At 38.3% G+C, this 17,845-nt stretch overlaps 2 protein-coding genes across 5 annotated transcripts; both read left to right on the top strand.

Moving 5' to 3' along the window:
* Nucleotides 1-1,393: 1,393 nt before the first annotated feature.
* Nucleotides 1,394-10,471, top strand: LOC108674807 (probable splicing factor, arginine/serine-rich 6). Of its 4 annotated transcripts, XR_007157172.1 has the most exons (8): nucleotides 1,394-1,555; nucleotides 2,501-2,701; nucleotides 3,137-3,204; nucleotides 4,080-4,233; nucleotides 4,733-4,912; nucleotides 5,466-5,562; nucleotides 6,543-7,050; nucleotides 8,267-8,284. XR_007157172.1 is itself a non-coding variant. In XM_018162777.2 (7 exons), the coding sequence occupies exons 1-7, from the start codon at nucleotides 1,512-1,514 to the stop codon at nucleotides 8,966-8,968; spliced, it is 867 nt and encodes a 288-aa protein (XP_018018266.1). In that variant the 5' UTR covers nucleotides 1,394-1,511; the 3' UTR covers nucleotides 8,969-10,471. The 4 variants fall into 4 exon arrangements, 2 of the variants coding, with proteins under 2 accessions (XP_018018266.1, XP_018018267.1); XR_007157171.1 differs by having other exon boundaries at nucleotides 5,466-7,050; nucleotides 8,267-8,297; XM_018162777.2 differs by lacking the exons at nucleotides 5,466-5,562; nucleotides 6,543-7,050 and adding an exon at nucleotides 8,962-10,471 and having other exon boundaries at nucleotides 8,267-8,479.
* A 2,724-nt stretch (nucleotides 10,472-13,195) lies between these two features.
* On the top strand, nucleotides 13,196-17,514 carry LOC108674788 (1-phosphatidylinositol 3-phosphate 5-kinase). Its single transcript, XM_018162760.2, has 4 exons — nucleotides 13,196-14,168; nucleotides 14,408-14,549; nucleotides 14,867-15,930; nucleotides 15,973-17,514. The coding sequence occupies exons 1-4, from the start codon at nucleotides 14,067-14,069 to the stop codon at nucleotides 17,440-17,442; spliced, it is 2,778 nt and encodes a 925-aa protein (XP_018018249.1). The 5' UTR covers nucleotides 13,196-14,066; the 3' UTR covers nucleotides 17,443-17,514.
* The last annotated feature ends 331 nt before the right edge of the window (nucleotides 17,515-17,845 follow it).

Below are 17,845 nucleotides of genomic sequence, written 5' to 3'. Positions count from 1 at the left end.
AAAATATTCTAGGTAGTGGACATAAGCCTAGTTTTACCAGTAATTTTTTAAAGTCATCTCCAAAACAATTGTTTTTCTCAAGATATTTTATAAATTCTGCCCAGTGCCCACTGGGTATTATTGCAGATTAACTACATCCAAAAAAAAAAGGTGTTTTTTTTTTAATTATATGTTTTTTGGGGTGTAGATTACGAATCTGAAATCCATTTTTGGCGGTCGGCATCGGAAAACCGATTTTTTTCCGACCCAAAAATCGCGCTAAAAATGCCTAAAATCTGCACTGCAACGGGTAAAGAAGACGAAAATGTTACCCGTTGCACTGCAACGAGAAACATTTTCGTCTTCTTTGTCCATAAATCTGGAGATACATTGCCACATCGAGAGATCACAACCTAACGCCAACTCGCAGGTTGGGTTGGTTCGCCCAGGTTCCTTTTAGATCAAAATGCTATCTAAAAAAACGAAAAAAATCGGTTTTCCGATGCCGACCGCCAAAAATGGATTTCAGATTCGTAATCTACACCCCAAAAAACATATAATTCAAAAAAAAACACCCTTTTTTTTGGATGTAGTTAATCTGCAATAATACCGCCCACTGCCCACTAGCTATTCCAGAATGTTCTCCAAGTGAATTCCAATTTCCAACTTTGCAGACTTAATTATTATTTAGTAGCAATTGAGAAAATCATCGAAAATCTTAACTTTTTCTCCAGTCTGAGAGTCTCCATGTCATGACTGCATTTTTGAAAACCCAAGTTAATGAGTTTGAACGATGGTGCACCAAAGTGACCAAACTGTAGAATTTAATAGAAGTCGTGCATGAATCAATCAAAAATGGCTATCCTTCATAATCCTTGTTTAGGTATAATTTCACTCATTCCTATTGCATTGCCTAATTTGTTAATGTTATGTGAAAATTAATAAAAATTGCAAAATTTTGGCTACAATTTTAGAAAATCACATGTGAAATGATTGTTTTTACTGGCAATTTTTGGATAATTATTACAATATTGTAGATTGGGTGGTGAATCTAATGAAATCTATACTTTTGCTCTAGCTCTAAAACTTGTAATAAAAATATTTTAACTTGCAAAATGTTGCATTTTATTGTAAATATTTATGTTAACAATATTCTTGTTATATATTTAGTAATTGCTTTGTTTAAGGGTTTGAAGTTACTTGAATATGTTCTAAAATTTCTAGCAATTTTTTACAATATTGAATTTATACCAGAAACTGAAATATCAATACTAATCAACTCCTCTTGAATAAACTCTAAACAATATCTCATTGATAGCTTTTGCGTTATACCTTTTGCAGTAGCCACATTTTCTATTTATTATTCCATATGAAATGAAGAAAAGCTTAATCTTTTAAGCTCCTTATTTGATCTGTGTTCATTTCATTTCAAATTTTCAGATTATTTTCCAAATGTTCAATGGTAATTAGATAAATTTATTAGTTGGAGGTTAACCAATTGCTCAACCTAGTCCTGATTTGTAGTAGCAGCTATGGAAAGCGATGACATTGCTCCACATGCCAATGGCATCAATAAGTAAGTACCTATGTAATTAATATACGTTTTATTTCTCTTTTCTCCCAATTAATCATAAGTTGATAGGAATTTTGGTTTTCTGTGTACCAACTACCACGGACAAAGAAATTTTTTGGGCCTATGTGCTTATGGGGGTGGGGGTGGTTCAGGTAGTGGCCAAGAAGACGAGTGCTTCCACGGAACTGTCCGACAGAAAAGATGATTAGGGTCATAGGGAAAGGGCAGACAAAAATATGCCAGGTACCATATGATTTATTCACTTAGTGTAGGCAGCACATGTTGAACTCTTCCCTCTCTGCATAGTGGTATAGGAAAGGTTTTATAGAAACCTGTTCATCCTAATTTCTTAATCTACTCCAATATTTTGTTCAATATCTGGTATGTTGTACCAGAATCAATTATATACAATACTTATCTACTTTTAGGACTGACTTGATAGGGTAGGTCAACAAAAAGTCTCCTGTATGCCATATGTCCACAATCCCTTGGTTGTGTAAAATGCCAGGGAACTCAAGCAGCTTGAACAGTGAAAGCTGAGTGCTAAGCCTCTTAAGAAGGGAGCATATGTTCTAAAACAGCCAGGTTCCTACTTATCTTGGTTGTCTCAGCAACGTTGGTAGAAAACCAAGGTAGTTATTACTGGTGAGATAAATGATGACAGAAGATGTTGATGTCTATGTTGTAATTTATTTAATTTTAGCTACTTTGTGAGGCTCTTTATCATGCAAGATAGTGTATATGCATCAACTGAATTATTTTGCATTGTAGAAAGATTCTCCTCTGTTCCATTAAATAACCAAATATACATTCTAACTGAGATCATTTGATGCCTCAAGAAATGACCAACATGATCATTTTAATTTTAAACCATTAAAACACCAATGCTCTAAATTTCCATAGATTAAGAAAGTGTAAAACATCTATTATGATATGACACTCACTCAGGCCTATGCAAGAAGACCAGCCTGAAGGCAATGGCAAAAATCCCGATGAAGAAGAATCACAGTCACAGCAAGAGTCTCATAGTCGTGATCATCACAAAAGCCGCTCCAGAAGCCGGAGTGGAAGCAAGGAGCACCGACATCACAGGTCACGATCGAGATCACGGGACCGTAAAAGATCTAAACGGTCCAGAAGCAAATCAAGGTAATGGGATTTAATGGCATATACTTTTTCACATTTAAGTGTTGCTTTTCAAAATATTGCTATCATTTGGAAATATAAATAATACTAAAATGTTAAGAAAAGTGTTGAGCTCAAATTGCATCATTTTTGTTACTATGGAGTAATATTAGTTAAATACTAAGACTCATTTATGGAATAAATTATATGCTGTGAATGGTTATTGGAGTGTTAAGAGGGAGGTTGGTATTCAAATCTGAACTCTTTCTTTACATAACAGAGAAAATGGATGGGTTCTTACTATATTAGAAATACTTTGCAGCAGCATTCCCGTCATAAGTTTCATGACATATATTACATTAGAAATCATTTGGAGCTACTTACTTGTCATTAGCTTCAATACATTACATATGTCCAACATATTAGCATGTCCTAGATTGTAATGTGACTTGTCGACAGGTCACATGGTCGCAACAGCAGGAGTCCGCCCACCATGGAGAGCGCCAGACTCCATGTTGCTGAATTGGGTATGATGGAGCCTAGGTTGCTGTGCATCCTTCTAATATACAAAACAATGCATCAATATCTTGCTCTAAAAAGTGCACTTTTATGATCCTACTCAAAAATGATCTACTGTGCAACTGGCCTGGGAATCTGCTCTTAATAGTGCTGCATTGACAGTGATATTCAGTATTGAATTGTTCTGCACTTGGGAATACATTAATATTTGGTTGTTCATTCCTTAGTTGTGCTAAAGAATGAAAACTTTCTTATTAATTCTTTCTTTAATGGGCCCTAAGACACACAACACATGCAAACTGTTTTCTTATGTTCTATGAAGCAACCATGTGAATTCCAATATCATATTTGGATTTCAAAATATAAGAACTCTTCTTTTCTGCATTCATTGTTTGTCTTGATTGTTCTTACATTTTGTTTCCAATTTTGTGTACCACTTGATAGGTTGAAGGTTTTAGTTAACAATTGACCGCACCTGGTAATGTGTTAGATTAAATGTCATGCCACCTAATAAATGTTGGATCTGCTCAGTAAGGCTTCCCTGACCCATCATTTTCCAGTAAATTTTCCTCGTGTAATCATAATTATTAGTAATTTTTTCTCCAATCATTGTTGCAGTAAACTTTCCTTGTGCAATCATTCCTCACAGTATATTTTTTCTTCTGCAACCATTCTCTTTAAACTTTCCTCTTGCAATTGTTTTTCCCAGTAAACTTCCTTGCTGCAATCATTCTTGATAATAATACTTTTCAGTCAGCTTTCATCCTGCAGTCGTTCTTTCCACTAAATTTTTGTTCAATAAGATCATAAAGAATTGTTGTTGGACTTGATAATGAATATATCTTCCATCAACATCTCATTACTAACGTCACTTTGGTTGCAGAGTATGACACGCGCAAGTCTGAGCTGGAGCGCATATTTGGCAAGTATGGCACAGTGAGGGAGATTTGGATGGCAAGGAACCCGCCTTGCTTTGCCTTTGTGGTCTTCAAGCGACAAAGTGCTGCCGACAAGGCTGCTATTGAGTGTGATGGAATGTAAGATATAGATTATTTAAAGCTAACAGTGCTGCTATTGAGTGTGATGGAATGTAAGATATAGAATTAAAGCTAACAGTGCTGCTATTGAGTGTGATGGAATGTAAGCTATAGATTACTTAAAGCTAACAGTGCTGCTATTGAGTGTGATGGAATGTAAGCTATAGATTACTTAAAGCTAACAGCGCTGCTATTGAGTGTGATGGAATGTAATATATAGATTATTTAAAGCTAACAGCGCTGCTATTGAGCGTGATGGAATGTAAGATGAAGGAAATTTAGTGAAGTCTCCAGGAAATAACATTTACATTAATTCCAAGTTGTAAAATATCTTTAAAATACTGTGCTTGTGGTTGGTTGAAGGTGAAAATGAATGTTGAATTAAATTTTCAATTTTATTGAATATATTTGAAAATATAACTGAAATATTAGAACTGTAGACGTAGAATAAAAATAAATTTTATTTAAATTACATATTTAATTTTGCATTGTTGTTCAGGCGCATCGGAAACAAGACAGTGAAGGTAACTCACGCACGCCCCCGCTTCAAGCCTGGCGCTGTTGGACAGGGCAGAGGCTTCGGAGACATGCGGTGCTACCAGTGTGGAGAACTTGGCCACTTCTCCCGTAACTGCACCGACACTAAGTTCGGATACAAGAGACCTCCCACTCCTCCGGGGTGAGGCTTTGCATAACCATTCACATTTATTTTGTATTTATTACAGTGCATTTTGTTGTTGTGATTGTCATCGTAAATTTATTGCCTTAAGCATGGGCCGGGGTAGGTAAAACATTGTTTATGTCTTTGTGTTTGGTTGCGAACTGAGAATCATTATATAAAAAATTAGACATTTTCCCTGTGAAGCGTGTTCAGCTTCATCAGGTTTTCCAGGAGAAAAAAAAATCAAATTACTTGAGTCCTTAAGGCACAACTGAAATTTAATGTTAAGCATATAGCAGCTGGCAATGTCTATTGTATTAGCTTAGCTCTGCTTTCTTTAGGCCATAACACACACCGTGTCTATTGTATTATCTCTGCTCACTTTAGGCCATAACACACACCATGTCTATTGTATTATCTCAGCTTTCTTTAGGCCATAACACACACCGTGTCTATTGTATTATCTCTGCTCACTTTAGGCCATAACACACACCGTGTCTATTGTATTATCTCTGCTCACTTTAGGCCATAACACACACCGTGTCTATTGTATTATCTCTGCTCACTTTAGGCTGTGTTATGGTATGGGTGCTATTGTGTTGCTTTGTGTGAGAGCCGCGGCCTCTCAGTAGCATCAAGCCTCTGCACTGCTGCTCGTCGGTGACGTGGTGAGTCCAAATCTCGAATCACTCTTCCTAATTCAGCCGAATTCATGTATGTCTCAGGATAAGTATGGTTTTTATACTCGTCTTTAAGCCCTCATGGTTCCTGTGTTATCGGGTTCTCGTAATCTTCGGTCGTTCAATTTTCATAATCGTGACACACGTTTTTCTTAGTTCATCTTTTTCTCCGGTGGTTCAGTTTAGGCGCAAGCCCAGTTTGAAGTGCTCATTTTTTAATAACCAGCAATTTTGCAATTTGGGCACGAATTGCCTTATCATCCAGCAACTTAGCCATGAAGTCTTAAAAGTACCTAGTTGACATTGTTGTTTAAATTCAAAACCACATTCCGGCTCATTGAAATGCGGTAGAAGGAATTCAATTTATTCTGCAATAGACTCAAAGCTGGTAAAAAACTTGAAATTTCTAAGTTGAAGCCATTCAAAAAGTTTATTCTCACTCAACATGTTGATCGAGTTGAATGTGGAGTAAAGATTTCAGTGATTATACATTCTAGAACTTAAGCCCAAATATGACAGCATACATAAAATGTACAGGAGTATTAAAATTCGTTAGTCAAACTCACTTTATTCAGACAAAAACTTCCCTAAATTTGATGTTTTTGGGCGTGAATTATTTGCATTTTATAACGGAACCCGGAAAGACAAGCTTCTGACTTTTACTTGGTGCAGATTTACTCGCGACTCCATGAGGCAAAACTACAGCGCAAGGTTGGCATTTCAAATATATACGTAACATCTCAAAACGAAAGTGTGTTCGGTGTGCTTGCGTTCTCGGGTACTTTGAAGTGGCTGAAGGTGGTACCAGCAATGTATTGAAGACTCTGTTAATTTAACAAGCAGGGGTTGAAGTCAAGCAACGTGTTATCGGAAGAAGCCTGTACCATATAATGAACAAGTGTTCGCAGCAGGTTGACGATATTATTGAAAGAAGTCAGTACCATATAATGAACAAGTGTTCACGGCAGGTTGTGATGTGGTGAGTGTGTAGTGTTGTGTTCACGTGGAGAGAGAGGGAACATCTTCTTCTGCTGATGCTGCCGATGTTCGGTGGCGGGCGACCACTTCTTCCTGCCTCCTACGGCGGCCGCTGCTGCTGAGAGGTCACGGACTCGCGCTCCTGTGCTTCTAGCGTCTGGCACTCATGCGGTGCCCAACTGCATAAGTTTAATACTACCGTCTGCTGGTCTTTGTTAGTTACTTATTAGTTGATAGGTGGATTAACTCTTAGAAATCTTGTGGTGCCCAACTGCATAAGTTTAATACTACCGTCTGCTGGTCTTTGTTAGTTCTTTATTAGTTAATATGTGGATTATCTCTTAGTGCATTATCTCTCATGCGGTGCCCAACTGCATAAGTTTAATACTACCTTGTGCTGGTCTTCGTTAGTCCTTAATTAGATTATAGGTGGATTATCTCTTGGCACTCATGCGGTGCCCAACTGCATAAGTTTAATACTACCGTCTGCTGGTCTTTGTTAGTCCTTAATTAGATGCATAAGTTTAATACTACCGTTTGCTGGTCTTTGTTAGTTCTTTATTAGTTGATAGGTGGATGGATTATCTTTTATGATATCTTAGTAGTATTGCAGTGTCCAACTGCATAAGTTTGATACTACCGTCTTCTGGTCTTAGTTAGTTCTTAGTCTTATGATCTCTTGGTAGTCTTGCAGTGTCCAACTGAAGATACCTAGTTTAGGTACAGAAAGTATAGATGATTTAAACACGTGAGATGGGAATAACTTTATGTGATCGACAGTAGCGGTATCTCGTCGTCGAGAGATGCCATTTTAGTAGCTATAGCGACGTGGTCGCTACAGCGCCGTATGTTTTTGTTGAAATGCGTTAATGGAAATGGACCTTTTTGCAATTGGAACGCAGAGACTTTTCCAGTTTAATTTCAACGTTGCCCCCTATGGTCGTGTTCCTGAGTTTGACATGATAATGAAGTGGCTTAATAGGTAGCTTTGCACAAACATGATCTTTTAGACCCGGCAGCTAGTTAATCGGCCGACGCAATCCGCGGTTATCAAACGCGTTTGTCAAGCAATTGAAGCCTGCCCTCGACGTTCAAGCGTCCTGTATATTCATGCAATTGTTTCACGCGCACTTTTTTCGGGTTACTTACTGTTCTACCAACTCCTCGTTGAGTCACCAGGCCTTGAAATACAAGTTTGGTTTAAATCTATTTTCCCTCTTAATTATCGCTGCAAATTTTGGAACACAATCATGATTCCTAACGATGAAATAGTTCCGGAAAGTGTCTCTATGTTTTAATAGCAGAAAGGCCGTCTCAACAAACCTGTTGCACACACAATGCTCTATCGACCACGTCTCTGTTGCTTCTGAAATCGCGTTTATACATCTCTGTCTGACTCTGTATTTTCGTCTTCTGGTCTTAATTGTTACTTAGGTTTCTGATAGCTTACTGATTCTCGTACTTTCTATTGATGTAATGCAATCAGGCATCATGGAGTTACGATTCTTAACATTTTTCTTGGGGGCGTTCCTCGTGACGATAAAGTTTCGAAACCTACGAATAATATATAAAAGGAATAAAATTTCCTTTTTTCTGTTTCTCTTTGGATTAAATTTTTAGATTATAGTAATTTTACATAGATTCCTCATTTCATTTTCTCACATTTGATCAAATTATGGACCGTGAAAGGTAAAGTGATATTGGTTTTCCTCAGGTATCACCGCCGGAGCTACAGCAGCTCCCGCAGCCGGTCCCGAAGCCGCTCCCGATCCCGAACCCGAAGCTCCCGACGACGCAGATCCCGATCCCGGAGCCGACGTCGTTCATCTCGGTCCCGCCGACACAGGTCCCGGGACAGGCGCAGTAGATCCCGGGACAGGCGCAGTAGATCTCGGGACAGGCGACCAAGCCGCCGATCAAGGTCCCGGTGAGAGTAAGAACAATTTCTGCGTGCGTTCTTTCGTGCTACTTATTTCATTATTCACCTGACATTTTCTCCCAAAAACTGCATATGTATGTTTATTTATTTAATCTCTGCAGTTATCAAGATATATTACCGTCTACATCTACACAAAGAGGGGCCACATGTACAACTGTTGTCGCGCGTTCTTAAATCTCCAATAAATAGATTCCTGTATGATTTGTATGCCCTACTTTGGCCCATCGTTTGAACATACACGTTGTTTTTTTTAAATCATCTTTCTGGTGAAAATATAAATTTATTAACTTTTCAACTCAAGCCAGAATGGCACCAGTGCTATCATGTCGTTGGGCACTAATGAGCACTGGTAAATCTTGTGATGAATCAGTTAGCTACTTCTGCTGCTTTTTCTAGTTTTGAAATTAGTATATTTATATCATAATAGTCTACTTTTATTTCCACAACAACAATTAAATTAATTTTTTCAGACACTGAGATGAACTTCGCTGAAACGATTTTCGCCCTGTAGCAAATCTCTGCAAAGAAATCGTGGGACTGTAACAGCTAACGTCTGGCCGCTGAAAGTTCTACCATAATTTCCAGCTGAGTAAATATACGCTGGAACCTATTGTCCAGGTCGCTGCCTGAGTAAAGTGGTCATATTTCTATACCTAATTAAGTTGCATGTTTCATCTTTCCCGTACATTAAACCTGCCTTTGTAACTTCTATGAACTGGGAATAGTGCGAAGGTAAACTATAGCAGTTTCGTTCCTTGATGCTCGGTGATAGTTTCGAGCGAGCAAGTTGAGACTATGAATATAATTATGAATCCATTCCACACTCGCAACTATGATGAATAATCACTTCAAACATCCGTTAGGCACCTCGTGTTAAAATAACATCAACATATTTTGCTCTCCATTAAAATAGAAGCAAGTGGTTTTCGAGGTAATATAAAGTTGACATCGGCTCCCATTCCTGAAGTTACTGATGGACGTTAGGCGTCTATCTAATTACCACGCTGTGCATTTTTACCTTTCACAAGTACGTATAGAAATATTTGCTTTGCATCATGATGCTGTGTAAGGAAATATATTGCAAATATCTCTGCTATATATCATGATGTCATTGCTCTCTGATATTCATCTCGCGAAACATTTTATACCGTGACTTGATTCATTGCTTTGCTCCGTGGGCGTGAAAGCTGTCAAGCTTTCACGAGGATGGCTTTTGAACGACCTCAAATAGAGGCGTTTTTTTTCTAGATATATTATCTATAATTGTATTTTGTATTATAATATCGATAGAGAAGCGCTTGTTCTTTATTCAATTTGAAGTCATTTTCTACATTCAAGCCTTACGGTCAAAACATTCTACTATTATTTATACATGTTTGCGAATGTAGCAGGATGGACTTTTATTTTTTTAGGATCAATTTTGATTATAATCATGGAGTGCAAAATTAATCTTGTATTTTTTTTAAAAAAGACGAAATGCAGGTTTTTTTAAGAATCTCTATTTTCTTGGAAAAAATTAATATCATGCGCTAAATACGGAGTGTTAGTTTTTTGCTTAATCACGTCATAAATGATTTTTTTCCAATAACTAAACCGTTTAATCAATTTCTGTCAACCTTTTGCAATCATTTACTACATGCTTCTCTTTTCTTACGGATGGCCATAGTTTAAATGGACATAGGATTGGAACACGATTGATTGCATATAATTGGATTACCATTGATTGGACAGAACTGGAATCATTGATATAACGATTGCGTAATTTTATAAGATAGGAACACGATTGATTGATTGCATTGAATATGATCACGAATGATTGGTTGGATGGGATTGCGCGGGATTTGGCCACGGATTGCATTGAATATGATCACGAATGATTGGTTGGATGGGATTGCGCGGGATTTGGCCACGATTGCCCGGCTGTAGGAGACGGTTGTTGTTGTTGTTGTTGTGGTTCCCCGGTCTCATTTTTACAAGAGACCCCCCTCGCGCAAGTACTACACCACCGACAGGGGGTCGCTCCAGAGCTGTAGGGTCGAGGTTATGTGGTGGTGTTGTCTGAGGTCCTGCCAGAGCGGATTGATTCATTTTGATTCATTGATTGACCGGCAACCGTAATAGACGGTTGCCGGTCGTGACGGTTGCATCACTCGACGACTTTGTCCAAATAACTATGCACTTTTTGCCCTTGTATGGGCCATTCTAACCCTGTTTGGCCAGACGAAGTGGGTGTACGTATCAGTACTACGTACGCTTTTTTCTCATTTTGCTGGATAGGAAGTGTGTCGTAATTTGGGCAATTTGACCCATTCATTTTTCTGTGTGCGAGATCAAGAACCTGTTGTCTGGCAGCTCATTTTAGGCTTGGTTATTTTTGTATGCAGTTAATCATTTTCTTTTAGTTTTGTTATGATATTGTTAATTCAAGCTGTTCTTCAGAAATTTTCATTTGGAAAATTATTCAGGTACGCTTATACATCAAAGAATCGTTAGGTAATAATTAAATTTTGGTTTAGAAAGGAAATTCTCGGTGTCATTAAACAATTAATCCAAGCGGAAATTTTTATTTGGAAGAATGATATTGAAGAACTCTTATACATCAATCAATCGTCATTATTAAACTGTCTTCAACTGTACCTGTAGAATATAAAGGCTTTACGATGTAACATATTTCCATCTCTGAAATATTAGCTTGATTTTGTTCTGTAATATTCCCTTGCTTTTCTATAATTTTTCCTGTTAGGCACAGGATTGAAATAATTTCATAAGCTATATGTATATTTACTCTTATAGCTCCTCTGTGTTTTGAAATTTACAGTAAATCATATTCCAGCTTCTTATTCTTCTTCCTCTCCTGTCACTTCTTGCATTGTCGTTCCAGGGCCGTACTTTAAAACTCACTTACGTACACCAGTGGCCTAAGTACACGTAGCGACCTTAGTACTCATAACGGCCTAAGTACGCATAACGGCCTATGTACCCGCAACGACCTAAGTACATGTAACGGCCTAAGTACACGTAGCGGCCTAAGTACACGTAGCGGCCTAAGTACACGTAGCGGCCTATGTACACGTAGCGGGCTATTCATCGTCTATGATCGGCGAATTTAGCTTGAAAGGCCGTCAGTGATTGGCTGACGGAGTTACAAACTCTCAACATTTACAGCACATGTCAGGAAAAACTCATATTTCTCAATTATCCGTTGTTCGAGGTGAGCGATGTTTCTAGGAAAAATTTTGATTTTTTATTAATAATTAATGTTGAGCATTCTTGCCAGAAAGAATAAGTATGTGCAAGATTTCAACTCTGGAGGGATGAATTTGTATTCAATTGACTATCGGTAATAAATCTTAATTTTCCATCTCCTTAAAAACCCACTAATGAAATTGAATCAAATTTTTAGCTCACAGATTGTAACAGATTCAGATCACTACTTCCCAATAAAAGGTCTACTTGAACTTGATTTCGTTGACTTGAATTTTTTTATGATAACATTATCGATATTTTATGCAATGTGACTGCCTCAAATATACTGAGCTTTATTGACAAGAAGGGAAAGAAATGAGAAGCAGAAGCGACACGCTCCTTCAATGAAAGTAAGCTATTTTCGTTGTACGCATATAATTTTATCAGTCCACACAGCTGGAAATTTGTCCCATGAATTCTTAACCTGGTATATTTTAATAGAGAAGCTAGTGAAAATTAATTTCCCTACAGGGGAAAGAAGACGATATTTTTGCCCGTGCAGCGGAAATAGAAACAAACGATCCTGTTTCTCACTCCACTAGGCGATGAGTGTTCCAAGGTCGTTTAATTAATTGGTACATCTTTGCAGACGTGTCATGTATACAAACGATTACAGGCGTGTCATGAATAAGTTGATTTTTATTATTGTCCCATTTTGTGGAATTCCGATCAAAACGGATAAATGTTCCACTTTAATCTTTACTAGCTTAAAATGTGACCAAATTAGAATGTGAATAGTTCATAAAAATTATACATGACTATGGCTCCTGATAATAAACGGTTAGTATCTCGTCATGATTCTAACCAATGTTATGTTTTTGCGGTCTAAAATACCTCACGTTCTTCTATTGATCTGATACTTGTCACTAATGCTGAAGATTTAATGTCACTTCTTAAAGAACTCATGAATTTTCGCGGCAAAAACTCCTTTCAAAATTTAGTAATTCAAAGCTTCAAACTTTAAATTATTTTCGAAATTATTTGTCGTATTTTGGACTGCAAAGACAAGCAGGAGGAAGGACGTGGCGTTCCTTGTCACCAGAGCCAAACTTGAGTTGTTACGGTCGCCGTAACTTGTACGGCCGCCGTAACTTGTACGGTCGCCGTAACTTGGACGGCCGCNTTGCACGGTCGCCGTAACTTGTACGGTCGCCGTAACTTGCTCGGTCGCCGTAACTTGTACGGCCGCAACATTCCTGGAGTTTATCTTAAAATCCTATATTTTTACAATACGTTTTTTTTATTTGAGTTTATGCAATAGCGCAATTTTTTCACAAATTATCGGCGGGCTCATAATCGATGTTCGCAAAATTTCCAGCATCCAAAAGAGTTTCCATTTCTTCATTGCACTTTCTACCGCCTCGGAATTTTTAATTTGTCCGTTTTCGGATATTTAAAAATATCATGCGTTATAAATAAGGTTCAAATTCTCCTCCTGGCTGAATCTTCCTTTTTTGCAGATTGACATTTTTTAAATTTAGCTGACAATTTGTACGTTTTTATCCGCAAACGATATTTCTGTGTTACTTATTTTTAATTCTAATTAAAGTGTTTTTATGGCATTGGTGGACGGGTTTGATCACAGCCAATGGAGCGTCGTTTGAGAAGCTAAAGTAAAAACTTCTTAAGAAAGTCGACTTCATTTTCACCACCGTGAATTTATAGCAACGTAAACTTGCATCGACGTGAACTTGCATCAACGTGAATTTACATCATCGTGAATTTACATCATCGTGGATTTACATCAACAGGAACTAACATCAACATTAATTTGCATTACCAGTTCAGAGTTCTAACTATCGCTTGCTCTCTTTCTGCCGCGGTGCTAATTATAACCGTCTTCAAACATAAACATCTGTGATATTATAGATGCAAGGGAAGTAGTTCCATGCTGAACGTTGCTGGAAAACAATACGGGCTTTTTGAATTATATTAACGCCTGAAATTCTGAACCATCGCGGCAAAAACTAACTAATCCACGTGACCAGAGAAGAAAGTATAATCACGATTTATCCCAGCAATTCCTTCTTGGAGTTGTTATAATCCCAGCAAAAGCTACATTTTGTCCCAAACTCTGGACAGTTTGAACGATTAATCAGGCAGAATTAACACTACTTATCTTTTCCTCTACCCTGCTGAGTTACCGTATTTTTATTCCGTCGGAATTTCGTATAAAATTCCCGCACCATCCGTAACTCATTCTCCTGAATTCTACTGAAAAGAATCTCAAATAAACGGACAACGTTAATGCTCCCGTATCATTTGCATCTCATTACTCTTAATTCTGCCAAAAAGAATCTTGAAAAAGCCGTTAAAAAAACCATATAAAATGGATAAGTACATCATTAGAACTCCCAGGACTGAGCCGCGACCAGCGTCTGTAGTGCAGCCTGTGAAGAAACTGAAGCAGATGACGTTAGAGGGACTGAAGGTGAGTAGACAGCATGTACACTCAGAAAAATTGATAAGTCATATTGTCCAAACGCTAACACAATGTCTTGCTAACAGCACGAACAGAGGGCGGACGTAGCCCCGATGTGCCACTCATTCCTCTGATTGACGTTAATAAGTGAATCGTATACATAAATATTTTATTTAGTGAATAAGTGAATTAATTGTTCGTATAAATATTTTCTTGGTGAATTGTACGTATAGTAAATATTTCTTTAGGGAGTGGTGGTGCTGGAGGACCTGGAGCGTGCCAAGCTGGCGCTGTGTCGCCCTGACTCCACGACTGGAGATTTGCTCCAGCAACTCGGCTTGCTGGCCAAGAAGACTCCAACCAAGTCCATCCTCGACTCCACTGGCATTGGTAAGGCCTTCAGATTGTCGAAATTTCAAGATTTTATTCGCGTAATGTTATGAAATAATGATTTATTCCATGCTCCGCTGCTTTTTAGTGCATTTTCTCATTTATGGAAAAAATGCAGTATTGTGCTCGCCATGTTCGTCTGTCTGTCCGTCCGACCGTGATCTCAAGTTTTCGTCGACGAGAAAATGCGCTTTCTGTCACTCACTGCACTGAGTACTGAGTTATATTTTTTTATGCTCCGTTAAGCAGTGAATTTAAATTTCCTAGTTATGACAAGCTTCGTCTAGTTTAAATTCGCTAATAAATTTTTACTGTAGGTGAGGTGGTCTCAGCTCTACGCGGAGCTCCGGACCCGGCGGTCGCAGCCGAAGCTAAGCGCGTCCACAAGATTTGGAAACGGCACCACAAACTAAAAAAGAATCGTCCAATTATCGAAGCCGTTTTTGACTTACGCACTCAGAAAGTGAGAAATTCTGCCAGGAACTTGATCAAAGAAGCACTTCAATCAAACCTTACTGCTCCCGAGTCTTCTTCTGGTAGGAAAAAGCAGGTAATATGTGAGAATCTGTCTATGGATGAGCGATACATGAGCGACTTGGGTACCGTGGTTAGCACCACGAGTTTGGGCTACAGTAAAGGCATCAGGATCGACTTAGACAGGTACGAGAACGCCATGAGTGAACTACAACAAGGAAAACCTGGGGCCGATGTGTCTACTGGAGGTAATAAAAGTGATTTACAAGGAAAACATGGGGCCGATGTGTCTACTGGAGGTAATAAAAGTGATCTACAAGGAAAACCTGGAGCGAAGGAGTCTACTGATGGAGTCACGAATATAAGTGATTTACAAAAAGAAATTCTTGCCGATGAGCCTTCTTTCGAGGATCATGAAAAGATTCTAACTTCTGCTTCGTCAGCTCTCGATTCTAGCAAAATACTTAATGTCAATGTTAACATCGACCTGCAAGAAAATAATTGTTTTGATAAGAAAGATGCACGTCAATTCGAGAAGAAAAGGAAACTTGATAACGCTGATGAGCAAAGTAGACCAAAAAAAGTTAAGCTTGAATGCCGTACGTCAGCAGCTGACAAGACCATCATGAGTGATAGGCAACTACTTACCGACTCTTCAGGAATTAAAAATGACGAATATCCCGGGACTGAAACGAAGAATTGTTTTCCGGAACTTAGCCTTTCGGTGGCTGAAAGCCGCGCGCGCGAGAAGGAACGTCCCAAAGATAACCAGGCCTCGAATGGTAAGAACAATTCTAAAGAAAAAAGGGGCTTAAATGATGATCATTCCAAGGAAACCCAGGCCTCAAATGATAAACATTCAAATGAAAATCGGGCCTCGAATGACAAGCATTCAAATAAAAAAAGGGCTTCGAATAACAAACATTCAAATGAAAATCGGGCCTCGAAAAATGACAAACATTCACAGGAAAATCGGGCCTCGAATGACAAACATTCAAAGGAAAATCGGGCCTCGAATGACAAACATTCACAGGAAAATCGGTCCTCGAATGACAAACATTCAAAGGAAAATCGGTCCTCGAATGAGAAACATTCACAGGAAAATCGGTCCTCGAATGACAAACATTCAAAGGAAAATCGGTCCTCGAATGACAAACATTCACAGGAAAATCGGTCCTCGAATGACAAACATTCAAAGGAAAATCGGTCGTCGAATGACAAACATTCACAGGAAAATCGGTCCTCGGATGACAAACATTCAAAGCAAAATCGGGCCTCGAATGACAAGCATTCAAAGGAAAATCGGTCCTCGAATGACAAGCATTCAAAGGAAAATCGGGCCTCGAATGACAAACATTCAAAGGAAAATCGGTCCTCGAATGACAAACATTCAAAGGAAAATCGGGCCTCAAATGACAAGCATTCAAATGAAAATCGGGCCTCGAATGACAAGCATTCAAAGGAAAATCGGGCCTCGAATGACAAACATTCACAGGAAAATCGGTCCTCGAATGACAAACATTCAAAGGAAAATCGGGCCTCGAATGACAAGCATTCAAAGGAAAATCGGTCTTCTAATGTCAAGCATTCGAAGGAAAATAAAGCCTCGAATAAGAACGGTTATAAAAAAGAAAGAAACTCATCTCACTCACTAAATGCAAACCAAGAGGTTTACTCATCTTCGATCATTTCAGAAGCTTTATCTCGCTGCCAAAATGGTCTAGATGACGACTCACACTCAAATCTCATGGAAGGTTATTCAAGTAAATGCCCTTCAATCGGAAATCCCAAACCAATTTTGGTACAACCTTCAGAACTGGAAGCTACTTTTACTTCTCTGAACGAAAAAACTGTACGGTCTAAATTGAATGATAAACATCAAACCGATTCGCCTACTGATTCAAGGCAGAAGTACTGTTGTGTTTCAATGGAAAAGGAAAATTCAGATGTATTGCAGAACAAGTGTTTAAATGAAAAGTCAATGCCTACGTCTCATTCCGATGTGGTTCACCATCATACAAACCCTAGCAACAGGGAAAACAAATCTTCGGTCAATTCAGCTAAACTTGCAACATCTGCGTCCGTCAAAACTTCCAACACAGAACAAATCAACTCAAAAGAAAACACCAGTCCTAGAACAAAGCATTCATCTTCGTCTGCTCGCTCAAATGACGAAATAACTCTTCACGAAGACACAAGCTCAAAGAACATTGTTCCTGTAAACATTGATCTTGATATTCTTTCTGAAGCAATCGAGAGGGAACTGTTCTTTGAAAATCAAAGACTCATAAACAAGTCTTATAGAAAAACAATCCGCAGACTAGTCTTCACTCTCAAACACCAAGATCGTGTAAGACGGAGAGTGCTTAGAGGACGATATAGCGCTGCTAAAATAGTATCGAAATGCTGGCAAGAATAAACTCTCACGTTCAATTGAACCTAAATAAATATGGGTTGAAACCTAAATCGATAATAAAGCTGCCAATGAAGAGTCTTGTTGATTATCCACCAAGCTGAATTACTTTTCACTTAATTCTGAGGCAGGACTACAGCAGCAAACCACATTTGAAATCATTGTTACATACGTTGTTAATTGCTCAGAGAATTTCACATACTATTTGATCTTTATAGAATTCGAGTACAAGACCACACTTTAATTACTATTAATTGCGATTGATTTGTAATGTCTTTATTAATTGAGGGCTTTACCAATAACACACGAACGCTGGCATGTTTTAATTTACAAGGCGGTGCTAATTAGTATTTTATTTCGTCTTTGACAAAATACGCTTGAGTAATTCAATTAAGCACAATAAACCACA

The sequence above is a fragment of the Hyalella azteca genome, unplaced genomic scaffold (genome assembly GCF_000764305.2).
Source record: "Hyalella azteca isolate HAZT.00-mixed unplaced genomic scaffold, Hazt_2.0.2 contig15661, whole genome shotgun sequence".
NCBI lineage: Eukaryota > Metazoa > Arthropoda > Malacostraca > Amphipoda > Hyalellidae > Hyalella > Hyalella azteca.
Note: the sequence above shows the minus strand (reverse complement) of the source record. Positions and strands in the feature narration are given on the sequence as shown.

What these genes read in the sequence shown, in the direction of transcription:
- LOC108674807 (XM_018162777.2), top strand. Translation starts at nt 1,512, where the DNA reads ATGGAAAGCGATGACATTGCTCCACATGCCAATGGCATCAATAA. An exon ending in ACTCCATGTTGCTGAATTGG is followed by an intron (nt 3,205 to 4,079) that starts GTATGATGGAGC and finishes CTTTGGTTGCAG; the next exon opens with AGTATGACACGCGCAAGTCT. An exon ending in AGACCTCCCACTCCTCCGGG is followed by an intron (nt 4,913 to 8,266) that starts GTGAGGCTTTGC and finishes GGTTTTCCTCAG; the next exon opens with GTATCACCGCCGGAGCTACA.
- LOC108674788 (XM_018162760.2), top strand. Translation starts at nt 14,067, where the DNA reads ATGGATAAGTACATCATTAGAACTCCCAGGACTGAGCCGCGACCAGCG. An exon ending in TGACGTTAGAGGGACTGAAG is followed by an intron (nt 14,169 to 14,407) that starts GTGAGTAGACAG and finishes ATATTTCTTTAG; the next exon opens with GGAGTGGTGGTGCTGGAGGA. An exon ending in AGCATTCAAATAAAAAAAGG is followed by an intron (nt 15,931 to 15,972) that starts GCTTCGAATAAC and finishes CGGGCCTCGAAA; the next exon opens with AATGACAAACATTCACAGGA.